General features: G+C 41.0%; 2 protein-coding genes and 1 long non-coding RNA gene across 4 annotated transcripts; 2 read left to right on the top strand and 1 right to left on the bottom strand.

Moving 5' to 3' along the window:
* Positions 1-133: 133 nt before the first annotated feature.
* On the top strand, positions 134-3,315 carry LOC136448870 (small ribosomal subunit protein RACK1). Its single transcript, XM_066448555.1, has 6 exons — positions 134-355; positions 867-1,038; positions 1,469-1,616; positions 2,032-2,238; positions 2,590-2,730; positions 2,995-3,315. The coding sequence occupies exons 1-6, from the start codon at positions 244-246 to the stop codon at positions 3,166-3,168; spliced, it is 954 nt and encodes a 317-aa protein (XP_066304652.1). The 5' UTR covers positions 134-243; the 3' UTR covers positions 3,169-3,315.
* LOC136448866 (histone acetyltransferase KAT2A-like) lies at positions 3,316-16,129 on the bottom strand. Of its 2 annotated transcripts, none has more exons than XM_066448533.1 (18): positions 15,762-16,129; positions 15,236-15,362; positions 14,395-14,540; positions 14,061-14,150; positions 13,444-13,625; positions 12,645-12,836; positions 11,826-11,941; positions 10,415-10,594; positions 10,136-10,204; positions 8,345-8,627; positions 7,893-8,019; positions 7,190-7,300; positions 6,587-6,730; positions 5,988-6,102; positions 5,652-5,685; positions 5,142-5,208; positions 4,545-4,629; positions 3,316-4,092 (listed from the first exon to the last, which is right to left on the bottom strand). In XM_066448533.1, the coding sequence occupies exons 1-18, from the start codon at positions 15,933-15,935 to the stop codon at positions 3,896-3,898; spliced, it is 2,439 nt and encodes an 812-aa protein (XP_066304630.1). In that variant the 5' UTR covers positions 15,936-16,129; the 3' UTR covers positions 3,316-3,895. The 2 variants fall into 2 exon arrangements, with proteins under 2 accessions (XP_066304630.1, XP_066304632.1); XM_066448535.1 differs by having other exon boundaries at positions 10,415-10,591.
* Positions 16,130-16,209: 80 nt separating this feature from the next.
* On the top strand, positions 16,210-19,370 carry LOC136448872 (uncharacterized). The gene is made up of 2 exons (XR_010757933.1): positions 16,210-16,907; positions 17,667-19,370. It is a non-coding gene; the product is annotated as an uncharacterized lncRNA (long non-coding RNA).
* Positions 19,371-19,951: the final 581 nt, after the last annotated feature.

Here is a 19,951-nt window from a genome sequence, read left to right as displayed (position 1 = left end):
TCAAATTAACGATGACTGACGAGTTTGTCCGAAGGCGAAAGGCTCTATTTGATTGGTCACGACGGGGATCGGAAATACCCGAGGTACTTATCGGCATTTTTCATCCCACAATTCTTTCTCTTTCCGGTGACCGTGCGAGGCACTTCCTCTTTCCGTGGCCCATCTTTCCAAGACGGCGCCCCTGCCAAAGTTGCGGATCTAAATCCGCCAGAATCCGAGCCTTGCAAGCGAAAGCAAGCAAAGATGGCTATGGAACAAATGACCCTACGTGGTACCCTAAAGGGCCACGGGAATTGGGTCACTCAGATCGCCACGACACCCCAGCATCCCGACATGATTCTGTCGGCATCCCGAGGTATGGGATCGTCACCATTTTTTTGTGCACTGTGCAGCCCATCTTGAAACGTGTACCTTATATACGCATATTCCTATTGAATTCGCTGTTCTGGTTTCTAGGTAGAATATATGCCAAGAACTACATAATTTCCTGTATGGGCTGTTAGATTTCATTCTGAATTAAGGGAGACGGTCATCAAGCAACTTTTTGACCCCCCCCTCAAAATTATAATTTTTTTTCAACTCGTGCAGTCCTACCGCTTCACACAAAATACTATATTTCCCCGCAACACTCATAGTTTGATGGTCTGGATCTGTAGACCAGTTGCTGTTTGTTGAACATAATGATTATTTCGTGAGGGTAATATTTGTGTGTGTGGGGGGGGGGGGTCTAAGACAAGAGTGCAGATATGGCAAATGAGAACAGTATGTATGAGTAACAGTTCCTGTACTTGCTGCTTAGATGTAATGAAATTGATAAGTTTTGTCTCTCTACTTCAATGCACTAAATGTCGGTATTGTGCATACAGATGAGTCCATCATTGTTTGGAAGCTGACCCGCGATGAAAACAACTACGGCATCCCCTACAAGTGCCTGAATGGTCACTCCCACTTTGTGTCGGATGTGGTCATCTCGTCTGACGGTCAGTTTGCCCTCTCTGGGTCCTGGGATCACACCCTCCGTCTTTGGGATCTCAATACGTAAGTCAGCGTCTCTGGAATAAACTGGTTCACAGTTTGAATGGCGCATGTGCAGTGTGTTTTGTGGGTAATATGTCAAAGTTGAAGGCCCTTGAGATATAAATAAAAGTTAAACACATCTGGACATATCAAGCATGGTCTAGACAAACTGTTTACAATTTATGGGCCTTCTCCTTTGATCTCGCCAATGCGCAGTTCAAACCGTAAACCTGCTTATGATACGAAGCAAATAGTTTATCATGAACATTGGTGTGATGGAAGTTGTCAGTGCCATGTTGTTTGTGTTCAATGGTCCAATGATTTTAGTTTACCCTTTTGCTCTCTGAAGCATCTGTAGACACCATACACTTTAATGAGGACCTTTCCTTTGTCTATAGTGGAAATCTTTTAGATTAAGCGGATATGACTAGACTGTGTCTTTCTCTTGCAGGGCGACCACCACTCGCCGGTTCGTCGGACACACCAAGGATGTTCTGAGCGTTGCCTTTTCTGCTGACAACCGTCAGATTGTGTCTGGATCCCGCGACAAGACCATCAAGCTGTGGAATACCCTGGGAGTCTGCAAGTACACTATCCAGGTCAGGGGCCTTTGATGGTTGCAATAATCCACTCTACTCCCGTTGCAATTGATGGTTGCAATACCATGCCCATACTTAAAGATGAAAAAGGGCAGTGCTACCGTCTTTGTTAGAGACTCATTTTTTCATGCAGATGAACCTAAGTGGTATTTTAGCCATGTAAACCATTGTTTCTTTGTACCTCCTGTAATTGTGTTGTCTTATTTGTGCAGTTGCAGTCCAATGATTAAGACAAGTCTGAACCTGCTGTGTGGACATTGTCCTGCAATTATGAGGATACGAGATGTGCAACTTGTAACGATCCAAAAAATCCCAGGACCTTAACATTCTGGGTCAACAACCCTTAACTACAAGGCTAATGTGCTACTGTGATTGAGTTCTGTTGTTGATCTTATTGTGTGGTTGTCTGTTACAGGAGGATGGGCACACCGAGTGGACGTCCTGCGTCAGGTTCTCCCCGAACAACCAGAACCCCATCATCGTGTCCTGCGGATGGGACAAGCTGGTCAAGGTTTGGAACCTGACCAACTGCAAGTTGAAGACAAACCATATCGGACATATGGGTTATCTCAACGCCGTGACTGTGTCCCCCGATGGCTCCCTGTGTGCTTCTGGAGGCAAGGTAATGGACCTTCTCCCTATCTCACTTCACATAGATCTTTTGGATTCAAAGTCCAGATACTTTGTCACGTATGTTAGGAGGTTCATGTGAAGCAAAATGCTTGGTGTGTAATATGTGAAAGGTGAAGGCCCCTAAGTCATAAACTAAACATTTATGCAAACTTATTGACAGTCAGAACATGTATAACCACTATAAAGCATAGTAGAGACAAAAACTGTTTATAAAGTCAGTTGGACTTCACCTTGAATCTTTGGCATATTACCCACAAAGCATGTAGCTGTGAAGAGTACTGAAGACCCATTTATGTAGCTGCTGAATACGATAATAAACACGTCTGTCGTTTGCACACAGGACAGCAACGCCATGCTGTGGGACCTGAACGAGGGGAAGCATCTGTACACCCTGGACGGTACCGATGAGATCAACGCCTTGTGCTTCAGCCCCAACCGCTACTGGCTGTGTGCTGCCACCGGCCCTACCATCAAGATCTGGGTAAGGAGCACTCTTCTATACTGCATGCAAAACATGTAAAGGCGATGTTTATCATGTAGCAGAAGTTCGGGGAAAATGCTGTCAAGACTGAGTTTTTTTTCAGTCCATATGTGTGCACTTGTAGTCCAGTGATTAAGACAAGACTGAACATACTGTGTGTGGACAAAGTCCTGCAATTATGAGGATACAAGATAGGCAAGTTGTGTGATATTTTTGATGAGGATGACGTCCCCCATGAACATGTATTATTCCACTGTGTTTCAGGATCTGGAAGGTAAAATCATCGTGGATGAGCTGCGACCTGAGATCATCTCCACCAGTCCGAAGGCCCGACCACCCCAGTGCATCTCCCTGGCCTGGTCAGCTGATGGCCAGACTCTGTTCGCGGGCTACACTGATAATCTGATCCGTGTATGGCAGGTTTCTCTGGCAAGGTAGACACCGTAAAACTTGCATCAACAAACAACATGAAAAACTTTATCCTAATGGTGGATTGTAACTCTGTCCGAAGTCTGTAGTGGAAATGTTTCTACACTGCACTGGCTGTAAGGCATGAAAATAAATACTATTTACACCATGAAAGAATTGTGGTTGTCTTTTCTTACTGGTTTTAATCGTAGAAAAGTCATCACAGGGAAGTACTGTTGTTCCTGATTAACATTCTAATGCACATTCTTTCTCTTAAGTCATGTATATTATTAATTTTGGGTCAATATTATTAGAAGTTACATGTACCATACTGGTAGCTAATCTTCCTGGGGTCTTTGACTTTTCAGAAAAAAATTACAATTTACAAGATTTGCAGACAACATAAGAGTATAAAATAATTTATGCTAAGTAAAAAAAATGCCTATAGGGTCACAAAAGTGTAGCTGTACCAGTGCCACACACTTGAAAATACTGTCCTACTTTTGGCTACGACAAGCTTCACAGGTACTAGCCTGCTACAGTGCTACTGCTCTGTGTTGTAGTGTCACAGACCTCAAAACTGAAGTTTGTGCAATGCCACGTTCTTCTGTTGGAACAATCAGCTGCTCCTTTCAGGAAAAGCTAACTTGACAATAACTTAACATAGGCTTCAATAGAGGGATATACAAATAGACGATTTAGATACAGTCAACTAGCATTGGAGGGAGTTCTACCAAGTCACTGGTCCAGAGGTGTTCTATTGTTCCTTTTCCAGATTCAGCTCTTTCAGTTTGTTCATGAAGAATCTTTCCAGTGTGTTGGCACAGCGGAAATACTCCGTGTCTGGACTATTGTACGCTCGACAGTTAGTGAAAATTCTCTGCATATCGGCGATGAACAGCTTCTTGGAACAGTAGTAGCGATTTTTCAGCCGTTCTCCCATGGTCTTCAGATCTGAATGGAAGGAAAATAGTGTAACATACTTAGAATGAAAGTTCTATGTTGCCCCAAAACGATATTATGAACAAAGGACTAGATTTAACACAAGGAACACTGGAATGTACTCTACCAACCTATCTCAAGTCATAGGCTGGAAGTAGCAGTAGACAGGTCCATTCAGTGAACAAGGTTAATGAATTTCAGCTGAAAATTTTGGGTTAAGTCCCAATTCATTCCAGTGTTGGTTGTGGATAGAGTCTGCTTTTGTTCATTTAGTGTAACATACTGTTGACAGCATCAGTACAGAAATGACATCACAGTATATGAAAAAAATACAATCGTCTGAACAACAAATACTGAAAGAGAGCAGGATGGTTTCACTGATTATTTCTTCTGATACATCTTTAGTTATGTCTGTTCTAAATGTCATGCACATGAAGCATAGTAACTAAAGGATTCCTACACACCCATTGGATACTTGATGTGCTCGTAGTAGTCTGGAGCTTCATTCTTCTCCACTGGTCGCAGGAAAGGCCAGGCACTGGCATGATTCTGTGGACAGGTACAATTACATCAAGGGTTAGGGTAGTCGGCTTCACAGATAATATTACCAACAATATTTCATCATTTGTTTATACATGTGTCCGGACATTGATGGATCACTGCCATACATGGTCAAGTTCAAGGCCACAAGCATACATCTGTGCAAGCCGAGCTTTGGAGCTGAAGAGTTATTTGAAGCATGATCTTAACAAGTGTTTTGTAATACCATTTTGCCAGCTGTAACTCAAAATGATCCTAACTCCCTGGTAACATTTATTATGACTTCATTTATACATCATATAAGCTGTAATTAATTTTAACATTAGATGAGTGTTTAAAAGTCAGGTTTCTTGTACTTGGTAAACTGTTTCAGCCAGGTCTTCACTGACGTGTACTGCATAGTTGCCAGTAGCCTAATGAAGCCTATAGTTTACATTATCCAGGGTTTATATAGTTTTATTGGGGTCTTTAACACTCCCTCTTTCTTCCAGTCCTAACTATAGAACAGAAAGATGACCCACCTTGACCTGGGTCAGCAGGGTTTTCAGTACTGTAAACAGCTGCTCACTGTCCTTATTCTGCTCCTTCCTACAGATACAAAAACATGGCAATCAGATTGCAGACGTCCCCCCCTTAATCGTACTGCTTCGTAACCCTTCCAGTTCACCAGACAAAAATAGCAGCACCAAAGATCAATTTAAATGCAGATTGTAGATTCCAATATGTTGAAACCTAACCTGAGTATTTAGGCTGGATGCTTCCTTACTACATATATTACTAATGATGTCCAATGCTTAGTCTGAATTCAATCAAGCCTCCTGTGACCGCTCGCCGCCCTGTAACCGCCTCGCAACCTCCTCGGGGAGGGGAGAGAAACCCCCAGACAGCTGGAGTTTGCGTTATACAGACTATCCAATGCTGGGCTATGAAGAGTTAAGTTTGAAACATATAACATTTTTAACAGTCTTCCTGCTACCCACTAACCAACTAGGTTTTTCTATCATTATACAGACTTTTCCTACTGTACTCACCCTCTGAGGTCCTTTGGTTTCCATCCTGTGGAACCTGCCAAGAATAGACACCACACTTGAGTTTTGTTGGGCTTACATCACAGTAAAGTACAATCAAACCAAGGATTGCGCTTAAATATTGATGATAATCATACAGTGAAATATAAACCTGTGCAATATTAACCATGCACGGTTTAAATGCTGGATCTAGATTACATGGATCATAGGTGAATTCATAGTATTACAACTCCATGTACATAAACATAAAATACATGCTAAACTCAGAAACCCTTTCTTACTTGATACATACAAGCTATCAAACATGCAGCCACTGGGTCAGTATATGAGAAGACTCACGTATGCCAGGTATACTCTCCACTGGTATCTGTCGTACCCCATCCTTGAAGCAGGTTAACCCCGGGTACACCCTCCCAATCTGCTCCTGCTTCTCCTCTATCAGCTTTTTCAAGACCTGTGGATGGAAACAAGATAATCCAGCTATCAGATTTGAAAAAAAAAGCAGGTATTGTTCAGGATGTAATGCAACTCTAAAATACTCATATTTTGTCACCAACAGTTGAAAATAGTCCTTCCTGGTTGTTACAGTTTTTCCATTTTTCAATGCACCAAAGTTAGAAATTGATTGTTTGAAACACTATCCAGCCTGGCTGGTGACTTTGTGCGGTTCCTGTGATGGCATTCGGGTCTATCACAAGATGCTTTTTTTATTTCGCCCACCTATGCCAATACTTTCCAACAGAAATCATAGAACCAATACAATAACATTTAACACTCAGATCTTATAAAATCAAACACAATGAACAAAAAAGAAGGACAGATACCATTTTCCAACCTTTATGTAACCTTGATATTTTATGATCTCTTCAGTCGTTGTCATTTTTCAAGAGTTGAAGGGAAACCATGATTAGCACAAACATGCAAATTTAGAGACTTACATCCTTCTGTTTCTTGATGACCTGTGACAGTTCTGTGTAGGGAATCTGTGGGTTCAGCTCACAGCCCATCAGTGTCGCTCCTTCATAGTCCTTAATGTATCCCATGTAGGCACTGGCAGGCAGACGGATCTCTTTGGAAAACCCCTGACATCCAACATGGAGAAAGTGTTAGTCTGGGATAGAACTAGAGTTGTGCCATGAACATGTAATGTAAATATTCACAAACATGTAGGCAATGGCATTTGACTTCATCAGGCACATGCATCATAATTGTTCTTTTGATAAGTACTGTAACTTACAGTTTGTAGGGATTTAATTTAGCGGTGAAAATGAAGTGTTCGCGGTAGTTTTTAGTTCATAGTTGAAACAAAGACGTAGGTAGGCAGAAGACAGAACAATCATTTTTGTGGTGGTTTTAAGTTTACGGTAAAGAGATTGCCGTGGATACTGCAAACAAAAAAACACAAGAATTTCAACATTCATAGTAACAAGTATTGTTTTCTTTCCATTATATTGAGGTATAAAATACATAATGACAGTGCTGCCTTACATTGTAAACAAATGTATCTAAGTGCTCTGTGGCAGGGTGCAGTCTGCACTTACCTGTTTCTTAAAGTAACCAATAGCAAACTCATCAGCGAATGTCAGGAAGTGGTAGACACCATGCTTGACATGGTAGTCCTTCAGATGATTCATGAGATGGGTCCCATAACCCTGCAGAGCAAAGAACATCTTAGTAAATCACTTCAATACAGTTTAAAACAAGATACCAAAACCAGATATTCTGCTGCAGTTCCTATAGGAAAGCCACCCGAAGGCCCAGAATCTCATTATTTCTACAACTTGCAAACACCTACCAACATATGAAATATCATAAAGATCTATTCGTGACCTCTCAAGTTATGCTGATCACAAACACATTCACACACACACCTAAAAACGTAACCTTTTTGGCAAAGGTGATAAGCTAACTATCTATACATTGTATGCAGGGCTGTCTCCAGCTTTAAATTTTTTGCCATCCCACTCATTGTTTGGGAGCCGATTTTTTAATTTTCATTGTTGAATTTGTCATTTTAAACTTAAAAAAATACGTTTTCATCAGTTTTATCTCATGAAATTGATATTTTGGGGACAGAAGGGGTTGATTTTTTTCCGTCCCAACAAGCAAATTTCTGTCCCGGGACGGAAGGACGGGTCCTGGAGACAGCCCTGATTGTATGTAAGAACCTAAACCCAGGTTACACTATAAAATACAATGTAGCACTAGTTTTGGTGTTTGAAGGTGAAATGTTGCTGGGCTCACCTTGACTTGTTCGTTAGATGTGACGGCACAGAACACAATTTCTGTGAAGCCCTGGGTGGGGAACATGCGGAAACAGATGCCTCCAATAACACGGTTGTCCTTGATCAAAGCCAGGGTTCTGTGCTTCCTGTGAATATGATACAATGCAACATTATCAATTCATTCATTCAACCAGCATACCATATACATGTACAATGTTGTAACACTTTCATGACCATGTCAATCACACTCTGAAAGGGACTCTTGAGGTAATAGATCACGTTGGTATACACTTGGGCAGTAATTCCTCTTTACATAGAGAAAACACTGCACAAAGTACTGTCCTAGCCAAGGTTGAATCAGTGAGGTATGATATTCAACACACTCGCTCTGATGAAAAACTAATTTTAATCACGAAATCCTTAACTAGATGCGACTAACTGAGAGAGATGTGGTGCATGATTGTTACTCACAGGTCAAAGACCAGCCTGGTAATGTACTCTTTAGGCATACGTGGCAGCTGGTGGGAGAACACATTCTGCAGTCCGATGAGCCAGGTGATGGTCTGTTTGGACGGCTTCTGACCCAGGGAGTTGCCGACAACGTGGAACTCTATCACCCCTCGGCGCTCCTCCAGCCGAGCGGCTTCGTCTCGTGCTGCGTGCGCCGAGAAAACGCTGGCCTCGGGGCCGACCATCGCTGCGGGGTCTGTGATAGTAGCCAGGACTTTCTGTATGGTTTCTATTGGAATGTCTCCTGAAAAAGGAAGGGTGGAGTTAGCATATATATATATGTAATATGCTTTTGAGTTACAAGTAGTCAATACAAATAACAGTTGCTGTGTGATATCTTCTTCATTTGAGGAAGTTGTCAACACTTCTGATATTTACTGATCATTACTGCTTTTCTTGATAATTTGATAATGACCCCAATAGTATCAATTATCAACTATTTCCAACAACACTATGAAGGCTATTTTCCATGCTTACTTAAAACAACACAGTACAGTCAAACCTGTATTAGCGGTCACCTTTGCATAGCGGCCACCTGCCCATAGTGGTCACTTTTTGTCGGTCCCTTGGATTTTTCCCATTGACATAAGCATTAAGAATTAGGCTATAGCGGCCACCTGTCCAACGCGGTCGCGGCCAGACGATTTTCGGCCCCGCGAGTACAGTAACACTGTCGATAACGGTCACGGCGCGCCGGTAGAAGCCGCATCGCCACCGCACGCCGGGTTCAAAATCTTCATTTTTTCACGCAGTTATCAAATTTATGCGGCCTCAACTGGATAGGATCATAATAAAGAAAACCAGAATGTTTTATCTTTGTTAGAAAATCCATGGTTTGACGCGAAGTCAAGTATAGTTTTCTTCACATGGCTTGCGTTTGTAAATCGTGGTAAAATTGACAATTTCTGTGCATTTCGACTGGACAAATATTACGGCAGCCTTTTGGAAAATACAACCCACACATGTACCTGATGCGGTAAGTTCGTGAAATGTTTGAATGCCGGCCCAATTTCCGTTTTCACCGGGAATTCATTCAAATTGTGCTCAAAACGTGTTTCGCGCAATTTTCAAAATGGCGCTGATACAAACTGGATAGGCAGCAGCATAAAGGTCAACGGAAGACACCACTGTTACGGAGGTATAATATACTAAATTTATTTTGCTGCAAAGTATCACTGAGGATAATTACTAAACCAAAAGCTTCAAAATGAATGTGGATAATACTACTATGATGTAAAATTTGGGCTGTTGCAATTTTCTGAAAAGACAAAAAGCCCTCAAAAGAGCGACCTTCTTCTGAGTACCCTATTAGCATAATGGTAGATGCTGATCAACACAAGCCACAACAAGAGACTGAGGAAAATTGTCGCCACGATTTTATGTTTGAAAACGGTCGAAAACGAACAGTAAGTGACAACTGAGCAACATGTATTTTGTTCTTATCTAACTAGGAGTAAAAGAACAACAATCGAACTTCTAAAATGTGCCTTACCTGTTTACATGTGTACTGTACGGTGAATAAATGTATCTCAGTGGGTACTGAAAATATGTTTCACTCGTGGTCAATTAATCGACATTTTCTCCATAGCGGCCACCTGTTCTTAGCGGCCAGTTTTGGCCAGTCCCTTGAGTGACCGCTATAGACAGGTTTGACTGTATATGTCAATCATCACAAAGTTACGCCTGTGGTGACCAAAATTAATCATTAAGGCTTAAAAACACTTTTGTGCATAGAAATGAGATGTAGATTACCTTTCAATGCCTTGGCCGGTTTTACCTCATCGGCACTTAGTTCTGTTTCAGCTTTTCTCTTCTCAGCTCCTAAAGCAATCAGAACATTCAGTCAGTCACACAAACACACATGTACAAGAGAGGGCACATTTAAGTAACGAATAAGTGCTTTATTCAATATATAAACAAGGCAACATCCGAAACATAACACTATTCTAAAAAAATATGTGATACTTACAGATTTCAGTAAGGAAAACACAAAGTAACGGACAAGATAATCATGATTGTGTTAGAACTTGCCTGTGATATCAGTTAGAGTAACAGAAGTCAGCTGTCCTTTGGAGCCTCTCCGAGCGTTGATGAGACCAGGGCTGAGGTTAATGGAGGTCATGTTGTCAGATGATGTAGATGGGAGTACAGAGGAGGAGATGGTGATGTGACTAGTCAGACTGGAGGGGCCTGCTGCTGCACTCAGGGCTGCTGGGGATTAAGAGAAACATAGTTGGAATTAATAAGGTTATATCGATAAGATTTCGAACATTTGAAAGCTGACATTCAGCAGGGCTCGAAATAGTGGGTGCATGTGCACCTGTGCGCACCCAAAATTGGAGCTGTGCACCTAATTTTTGACTGTGGGTGCACTGGTGCACCTAGATATTTTTGTAGGCTATAGGGTAAAGGTACTATTGTACAGTATGGTACTAGTATGGTACTAGTATGCAGAATATTCTTGAAATGTAAGTATTAGAAAAAGCAAAATAACCTTTTGTAACAGTTGTACTTTCTTTGATGTATTAATTGTTTGAAATTTTGAAGTTACCTATAGAATTACAGATTGAAGTTCTTATCTGACTAAAGAGTGTTAAACTTTGTAATTATGTTTTGCTGACATTCAACTTCATATTGTGGTGCACCCAAAATTATTTCTGTGCACCTAATTTTTTTGGTTGGGTGCACCAGTGCACCTGTTTCCAAAAATGAATTTCGAGCCCTGTTCAGTCATTAATTTATAGTAAGTTGAATCAAACCTATCACATGGCTTATGACTCCATTGCATCAGGTAAACATTGAAAAGCCACCATCTTCAAACATCTGTCGGTTATATTGTTGCTTACATTTGACTTTAGGCTTTATATTGTGGTACATGTACAATGTACCAACGAAATAATAAGGGGATCTAATACTGTTTGCTTTTGGACAGTTAAAAAATGCTGGAAGTACAAAATTAGATCTATACTATAGCCAAAATACTGATACAAATATGTTAAAGAATGGCTGTAAATTATATACATTGTATATGCAAGCTTTGGTGCCTTTAATGTTTTCAGTTTTAGCATTAAAAAGCATACAAAGAGTCCCTTTCAATACAGTTTTATGTCCCCCTTCTTTTCCAGTCTTGTCGTGCCTGGGTCTAGACATGACTGGAAAAGAGTCGTATCATCTTTTCGGAGGGAGTAAAACTGGGGGCCCCGTGTATGAGGGGGCTTTCAGCATTTGCCTCAAGTGCTAAACCCCTGCATATAAAGGAACCCAACAAATGTTGGGGTGTGCTTGGCCAAAAACGTGAGCCGTAGCGAAGCTGCATTGCACTACCACAAGCTCCTTGAAAAAGCATCATGCTTCACCTCAGTTGAGGATGACTGCTTTACCCTTAATATGTTAGCTACATGCTAGCTCTAACATGTAAGACAACAGCACGGGTACCACTGACCTTGTCCTGCTGACAGTGTTGAGGATAGCGGCATGTTGGCAGGGACTTGGTTGAAGTCAGGATCCCAGATGGGGGAATTGGTGCCATAAACCTCTTCTTCAAGCATCGAGAGGAACCTTTAGATATCACAAAGAACATGTGCATTTCTTACAACAGTCTTCATAGAAAGAACATACTCACTGTCTCTTTATATCAGAAGCCTTTTCCCAACCTGTTCTATACTAGTAACAGGAGTACAAATAAAAACAGCACAGTTGTATGAATATTAATGTCCAATGACCTCACTGCCTGCAAATTGTCTGCTTTTTTTCATTTTCTTTTCATATTCATTTGGCATCTGTCTATACACATACAAAGACACACGGTCGGGTGGGAAAAATTTTACAACAACATATACCTACCAGTTCCTGTAAAACATAAAGCAGCTCTGCACCTTTTGATGGAAACAGTCACTGTCAACATGTCAATTTTGTATAGTCCAAATACAGGAGATGTCGACATTAGTGTGACTGAAATGTAGGTTCATCATCACAGTTTATAATCATTCTATTTCTACTTTATACAAAACGTGAACTGATGCAAAGGAGCCATACATATGACTTTGACTATCTACATGTACTTCACATCCTTTTCAATCAAAGTTTTGAAGAAAATATTTGCATAAGACAATACCTTACAAAATACCCTTTTATCAAAGGCATATATGGATGGAATATATGGAGAAATAGAGGGGCAGATGCAAACAATGTACATAATGATTGAAGACATTTGGAAATACATCCCATATAAGACTTATTAACATGAGTGTCCTTTGCCTACCTTGGAAAGTGAGTGAGCACCAAAGTCCGTTTCTCAGCTGGCAATTTGTCTTTTTCTGCACGGAACTTTTCGAGAAGTTGTCGACGCATTGCAGCGAACACTGAGCGAAGAAGTGTGCGCCCAAATATCTGCGTTGTTTCATAGCGTGGCAAGCTATCACAGAATGTTGGCACGTGGCAATAGCAGAGCCACCTAAAACACAGCAAGCAAAGCTAACATCAGTTTCAAAAGTACTGGAATATCAGCCTACATCTAATTAGGTAACCTGCAACTTTTATTGACAATAGTCCTCAGCAACCACTATTAATATTAGGAGCTTTTGAAAAGAAAATCTATAATGTACAATAATTGTAAAAATCCACTGCACTTGAGCAGGTGTATATTACTATGCAAACTTCACAATATTGAATCTATTCACCATAACACTTTAATCTACGACTAAAATTCAAAATCAGTCTATGACAAGACAATTATTGTGATATTAATTTTATTTAGGGAGATAATTACATTTGACTTACGCACTTGTGCGTTTATGTCATAAAGCTTGCCTACAATGTCAGACCAAAGCACAAGCATGATAAAGAATTTAACACATGTAACTTCTGTATCTGTATCTGTATCTATATAGCCGGTACAACCGCCATTAGGCGTAACACACCAGCTTCGCAGGCACGCGGCGCGGCAGCAGCTGGTCATATTACACCGAACGGTCTGTTAGACCTAGTCTTTAACTTATTTCCACTCAAGTAATTGGACATTTTTTTACTCAAACAAATACCGTCAGTCTTATACCACCTACCTGGTGTAGTTGACCTTGTACTGTGACACATCGTCTGTCTGAGCTCTCTGTTTACGAGCTGTTGGAGTTTCCAACTTCCAGTGGTTCAGGCAATGCAGGAACATTTTGGCCAGGTCGTACATGGTCTGCCACTCTTTCTGGGGAAGGTGGCCAAACTTGTAGAGAACAAAGTTGATGACACCCTGTAGAAAAATGTCATTAAATCAACTACGTAAGTGTAATGCTTTTTCAATAGCATGTTCTTCGTCAAGCACACTGTGTCATCCCTACTGTTCTTAAGCTGCCAAAGTTTCAGCCCAGTAAAAATCGTAAATGTTTGACCTCTGACCTCCCTCACAAAACACAAGAAACAGCCGGCGTCCCTAACTCCCCTAACTTCCTGGTTTTGCGTGCTACATGCACTCAATGCTGTTTTCTTCCAATACCCTATCCCAGTTATAACCGGGCGCGGCACACAGGGCATGTTTCTGTATCCCTGATATATCCAGGCCTGGCAGGGGTTACTAGTAAATGCCTGATGCTGTCGCATACACGGGGATGACAGCTTAACGTCCCCTTTGAATGGATACCAGGTTACATATTATCATATGATTGCCAGCTAGTAGTATTAGGCTCACCTTTGCAATACTTGGCTTTTCAAATGGTGGGTTTCCCAATGGTCCTTCTACTGTGGGTTTGCTCATCTGTAGGATGCACTTACGTAACAGCTGCAACGTAAACAGTGCAATATTTGTGAGTCATGAAGAATTTGTACATGTTTAAGAAATATTTCCTGTTAAGTTTGTTGTATTTGTCTAGTTATCTCACACAAAAAAATTGAGAAATCCAGTGTTTGTGTCTATTGTCCTCTTTATCTGTCACATTTGCCCTTTCCAAGACATGCATCTATGACTGATGATTCGACAACCTTATTAGTATGAAGTTATGAATGGAAAAGGAGATTTTGTTTACCTTGAAGAGATAGAAGTACACCTGCTTGGTGTCAGCATCCTCTTCCTTGTGTACACACATGAAGAGGTTTTCCACATCAACAACGATCCCCAGTAGTCTGTTCATCTCCTCCTCATTGGTGTTCTCTAGGTGAGACACATGTGCTCCTGCATAAAGCACATGGCTGTTAGTTCACTGATAACAATTATAATTTTTAATGTCAAGTCAAAGTATATTGCAAAACAACTGTGCTAAAAGGTAAAAATGTAATGCAAAGTGCTATATAAGACTACTAGCTAGTTACATTAATCTAGTAAAATATACATTGATATTCTAAGCTATACAATATTGCTAGAAGATGCAATAAAACACTGTATGTCTACTACTAGTAAACAGCTATCTATGCTGATACTCTTTAGTTGTTATTTCATGGTTTCTTCTTTGCAAAGAGGCATACATGTATAATATGTATTGGCCTAGGCAGACAGAGATTATGTCAGGACATGACATAAGTACATTGAACGTCTCTCTACTTGTCTTGGGTAATATCACACTTTTTACATGACAACACCATGTGCAGTCAACACTACTGATTACAGCTGTGATACATGTGCACCTGCCAGGAACACAACAATACATATACATATACATTGTTGATATACTAGTAAATGGGGCAAGTAAATGAACAAAGCCCTGCAACTGCATAGGGATGGTTGGTGGCTAGCCACAATGTCACGCTGCCAGGGTCTGATTGGCACCCTCCCTGACTGACCATTGAAAGAGCTGCTAGAAGTTTGATTTAGTCAGGTTGGTGGCATAATACAAAGCTTATTCATGATTCATATAACAAACGGGTACTTACCTAACTTGTGCCGGCAACTCTTGCATGGATCATCCAAACTAGCAAGTGGTTGAGACAAGTCCACCCGAGATGGGTTAGGGGGAGGGTTGGGATTCTTCCAACCGTTACACTTACACGATTCATCTGCCTGGAATAGTAAAAAATATGTTAGACCTTGATTGAACTTTCTTAGCAAAGTGAAACCCTAATTTGCTTCAACGCAACTCCTAATAATTCGCATCCACACTAATCTATATTACCTTCAAGCAAAGAATCCTAAAATCTATTCACTGCTAAACTGCTGTAGTTCCAAATAAAGCTGCTGGGGGGGCTTTATCATATGTAGTTCGTAAGGATGTTGGTGATGTATGTGAATGCAGACCTTCTGACATCCATGAGTTGTATTTCACTTTTATTCATGATCTCCAAATATCATATCTATAGCACTAATATCAAGTTACAGATCTTCAAGACAGAGCTTTATCTCCCCCCTAAACATCATGAAATGGAATAGCCTTGCTTGCAACAAGACAACAAAGACCATCACCTTGCAAGCAGAGTACACGCCGAGTTTCTCCAACTTCTTGGTTCGATTATACCCCCGTATCTGAGACTTCCTCTGCGCAATTCTTTGCAGATTTATCGGGCGGCTCAGCTCACTCGGTGGGACCGAGGACGCCGATCCTCTTCTTGTACTGGAGCTGGATTCTGCAGAAGCCATCTCTGTAAAAATGTGCCTCAGTGGGTACCGAGAGTGAACATCTTTTCTTTACAACAACGTGTGCACTGGTAACTTAGATGGCACTCATTGTCTTGTCTACAATATCGCACGCACGCCTGGCCAAGAAATAAAGTTATAGGTAATATTTATCAACCAAGACGCGATGAGCACCACAAAGTACCATTTCCATTTCCGGAGACTCTGCATCATCATCATCATCGCCTAATCACGTGATCAAATTAGGCGTTAATTGGCGAGATCTCGCGAGAATGAAATTCAAGGAAAAGACATCTCGCGAGAATATGTGGTCGGAAACTTCGGAAACGTCATCTAATTTATTCTAATTAGTTAGTCTGATGTCATCAGCAAAGAAGTCAGGTGATGATAATCCTTATCTGGGATTGGCTGATGGACTGAAAGCTGTTCTATTTTTAGTTGTTTTTCTCACTGGGTATCCAGGTTGACAACGCTGCAGTTGAGAGAAGGAAGAAGGAGAGGAGAAAGCGCCCTGTTGAGTAGGAGCGAAGGAACGACGAGTTTTTAGAATTTTAGGGACCATCTGGTAGCTCTTGCCAGTTTTATAGCGAGGATACTAGCTTGCACAAAAGTACGTTGTGTAAAGCTTTTTTGAAGTCGGCTTACGATCGAAAAGAGGTGAAGGAGAAAACAGGAACCGTTGCGTCTCGCACACAAAGGTTTCCGCCATATTAGTTTGCCGTGGTTGGACTCGATGTGTCTACACGGAACCTCGCTTGTTGCCGGCAGCATGACAGCAGATAATGCATATCACAGCCCACGGGGCGTCTCGAAACATCGTAGTCGGGAGAAGAACAACAGATCACCGCGGAAAAACAGCGGCAGTGGCAGGCGAAGCGGCCCTGAACAAGACCGAGTTAGCCCTCGACATTTTTGTCACAACAACAACCAGGGCGTAGAGCGGGCCAGCAACAACACATCGCCCAGCGTTCAGAAGTGAGTTTTTCATTTGATCAACATCTTTTCGGTCATCGTTTTGACCAGACGCCTCTTTAATTAACGATGAAGAATAGTTTTTCGTCAAAGAGAATTTTGTCTGTATCTAAATCCAGTATCATGAGTAACAAAGGGGAAGTCCAGGCATGGACAAAGACTCAAGAAAGAGGAACTCAAGGCATAGACAAAGATTCGGAAGTCCAGGCACAAAATTTTCTTTAGCCACGCAAACATTTTTTGACCAGTATTTGGTCATGGGTTCTCTAGATATGCTCTAAGCTTCAGACCACTTGCTTGGGAACCGTTTGTTTAGAAATTACGTTATACATATGAATTTGATGGTTTTATTTTGGTGCCGCCTGATTCTGAAATCTGATACTTTTGTTTTGACGAAGAGGCAGGAGTTGTTTTCTTTGTTGCCAGGATGAACTGAGGCCAAAAAACTGAAAGAAAGGCTTAAAAAAACTGTCTGTACGATTTTGTTTGAATTTGCTTGACTAGATATGAGTTCTTTTGTTTTATATGTGTGAATCGTGATTTTAAGCAAACAAACACCCGCAGTGCTAAGAAAACAAGTTCACGATTCGAAAACAAATTTTGTAGACAAATCACGGTTCAACACCACGACCAAAGGAGTGTTTGCTTTGTCTTGTTTTTGTAACTTTGTCGGATAATTAGGTAAAGCTCAACTGACTGTTTACATTGTTCTTCATATTCAAATTGTGACTAATTGTGAGAACTTCAATTCTGTCTCTTTAGGCCACAGTTGACCAAGTCTGACAAGCAGTCCATCCAAAGCAGCCGTTCGGCGAGCCCAAGTGATGACGACGCTTACGCAGGAGCCAAATTCAGTGAGCCTCCCAACCCAGCAGATCTTCCCCGACCCCCAGTCAGTTGGGTGTCATTTAAGAGCCCCGTGCTTCCCAAGGCACCAGATTGCTCCCGAATGACCAATGAGCTCAAAACCATGTTGAAGGTCTTTGCATGAAAACTGCAGAAAAGAGAGTGTGGACTTCAACGCTGCAGTTCGCACATTTCCATAGGACCTCTTAAGTGTTAAGATTTAAATCTGTAAGAAGGACACACAAGTACGACTTGTGTGTTCTTGTTTTGACGTTGCAGTTCTGGCTCATTGTAAAGAGCAATTGTTGCAATATTTTGGGAGTTTTTGTCCTCCCTGGTGTGATAGTATAAATGTTGATAATGGCAGGATGGGAAGGTAGAATCATGTGTGTTGTTGTCATGTTTAAAATTTTAAGGATAATCATGTGTATTGTGGATATTTTCCATTATTTTGATACATTCAAGCATTTGGCCTTAGACATTGTACACTCCCATTTTAGTGGAGAAAGAAGAATTTCTACCTTCCTTGTTGCTACAAAGTTAGGATGTTCTATTGAAGAGTTATCCCCTTACCCCTAATCTTCCCTGAATTCCCCCTATCTCTACTAAGTCCATGATGAAATGACTTTCCTTGGCTACAAAGTTCGTATATAGAAAGGAGTTGATCTCCTTATCTTGGTCACCATATTTTTATATGCCATGTACATACGCTGTGGTACAAAGTGCCAAGAAATCACAATTTCTCAAGTGCTTTTGATATGAAGTGGTGCTACCATTTGGCGCTTCCTGGAAGAAAGTTTGTTTGGCAGCTCAGCTGAAAGATGGTAGTGAGCACAGATGGTTTCTTGGTACAACAGAACTTCATCTTAGAGTGTTGTTGGAATTATGGATATAATTCCATATTATTTTTGTGATGATAGAGATTAATACATTTTGGATAATGTTGCAATGAATTTTGGACCAATCAAATTTTTGTATTTTCTCTAAGATGAAGTTTGACTTTTATCCAGTACAATGTAAATAATTGTATATAATTGACAGATTTTCTTTGTAGCATGTAGCAGCAGTCCCCATTTTAATAATCTAACTTTGTGATTATCACACTTGTACAGCATAAGGGAACTATTGCTACTGTTGTCTTATGGTACAAATTGTGTCTTAAGTTCTTAATGATGACAGTCTGATAATTACATGACCACTTCAATCTTTTAGTATAGCTATCTGTTAAGAATCTGATCTTATGCCCCCTTTAGAGTAAGCTTTCTGTAGTGCTTAAGAATGCCTTTGAATTGATCATAGATTTTATAGAAAGTTCTATGTGTAAAGGCAGTGACAAATGTTTGTGGAACATCAAGATGAGGTGCAGAACATATCCTTCTATCTGAACTGACGTTCGTGTCTGCTGCAAGCAGAGAGTGTCAAGACTCAAAGACATCGGTAGACATGTTGCCAAGGAAAGCCACTACAGCTGAACTTTTGGACCCTGGACATTGTCAAGGCTATGTGAATACTCCAGGAATCCTGGTGATATCTTGGACTATCCCCAAAGACTTGGAGCTACAGAAGTGATCCCCACCCCCACCTTTCCTTACCCTACCCCCGGCCCTTTTAAGGGCCACCCCACATGTTCCAGAAAGAACATGTCGTATCACAGCCCTGTCTGGGGGTTACAACCAGACGAGTGTGCTTGAAATGTGAGAATGTTGGTGTGTGTGTGAAGTGTGCTGTGCAAGATAGAATGTGTGTATGAAGTGAGCTGTGCAAGATAGAATGTGTATATGAAGTGTGCTGTGCATAGAATGTTGGTTGTATGATTATGAAGTTTACGAAATAGAATTTGGTGTGTGTGATCATACTGTGATGTAGAATGTTGGTGTATGGAGTGCAGTGTGATGTAGAATGTTGGTGTATGGAATGCAGTGTGAGGTAGAATGTTGGTGTATGGAGTGCAGTGTGATGTAGAATGTTGGTGTATGGAGTGCAGTGTGAGGTAGAATGTTGGTGTATGGAGTGCAGTGTGAGGTAGAATGTTGGTGTATGGAGTGCAGTGTGAGGTAGAATGTTGGTGTATGGAGTGCAGTGTGAGGTAGAATGTTGGTGTATGGAGTGCAGTGTGAGGTAGAATGTTGGTGTATGTTAGAATGTTGGAATGAAGATAGAATTGGCGTGTATGAAGTGTGCAATGTGAAATAAAATGGTGT

This window comes from Branchiostoma lanceolatum, chromosome 14, assembly GCF_035083965.1.
Source record: "Branchiostoma lanceolatum isolate klBraLanc5 chromosome 14, klBraLanc5.hap2, whole genome shotgun sequence".
Taxonomy (NCBI): domain Eukaryota; kingdom Metazoa; phylum Chordata; class Leptocardii; order Amphioxiformes; family Branchiostomatidae; genus Branchiostoma; species Branchiostoma lanceolatum.
The sequence above is the reverse complement of the archived record's forward strand: the minus strand, read 5'-3'. Positions and strand labels throughout refer to the sequence as shown.

Bases quoted from the DNA above. Each gene is read 5' to 3' on its own strand.
- LOC136448870 (XM_066448555.1), top strand. From the start codon at position 244: ATGGCTATGGAACAAATGACCCTACGTGGTACCCTAAAGGGCCACGGG. The intron at 1,039-1,468 runs GTAAGTCAGCGT...TTTCTCTTGCAG, and splicing joins CGTCTTTGGGATCTCAATAC to GGCGACCACCACTCGCCGGT. The intron at 1,617-2,031 runs GTCAGGGGCCTT...TGTCTGTTACAG, and splicing joins TCTGCAAGTACACTATCCAG to GAGGATGGGCACACCGAGTG.
- LOC136448866 (XM_066448533.1), bottom strand. From the start codon at position 15,935: ATGGCTTCTGCAGAATCCAGCTCCAGTACAAGAAGAGGATCGGCGTCC. The intron at 14,151-14,394 runs GTAAACAAAATC...TTTACGTTGCAG, and splicing joins TGTACTTCTATCTCTTCAAG to CTGTTACGTAAGTGCATCCT. The intron at 7,301-7,892 runs GTGAGCCCAGCA...TTTGCTCTGCAG, and splicing joins CATCTAACGAACAAGTCAAG to GGTTATGGGACCCATCTCAT.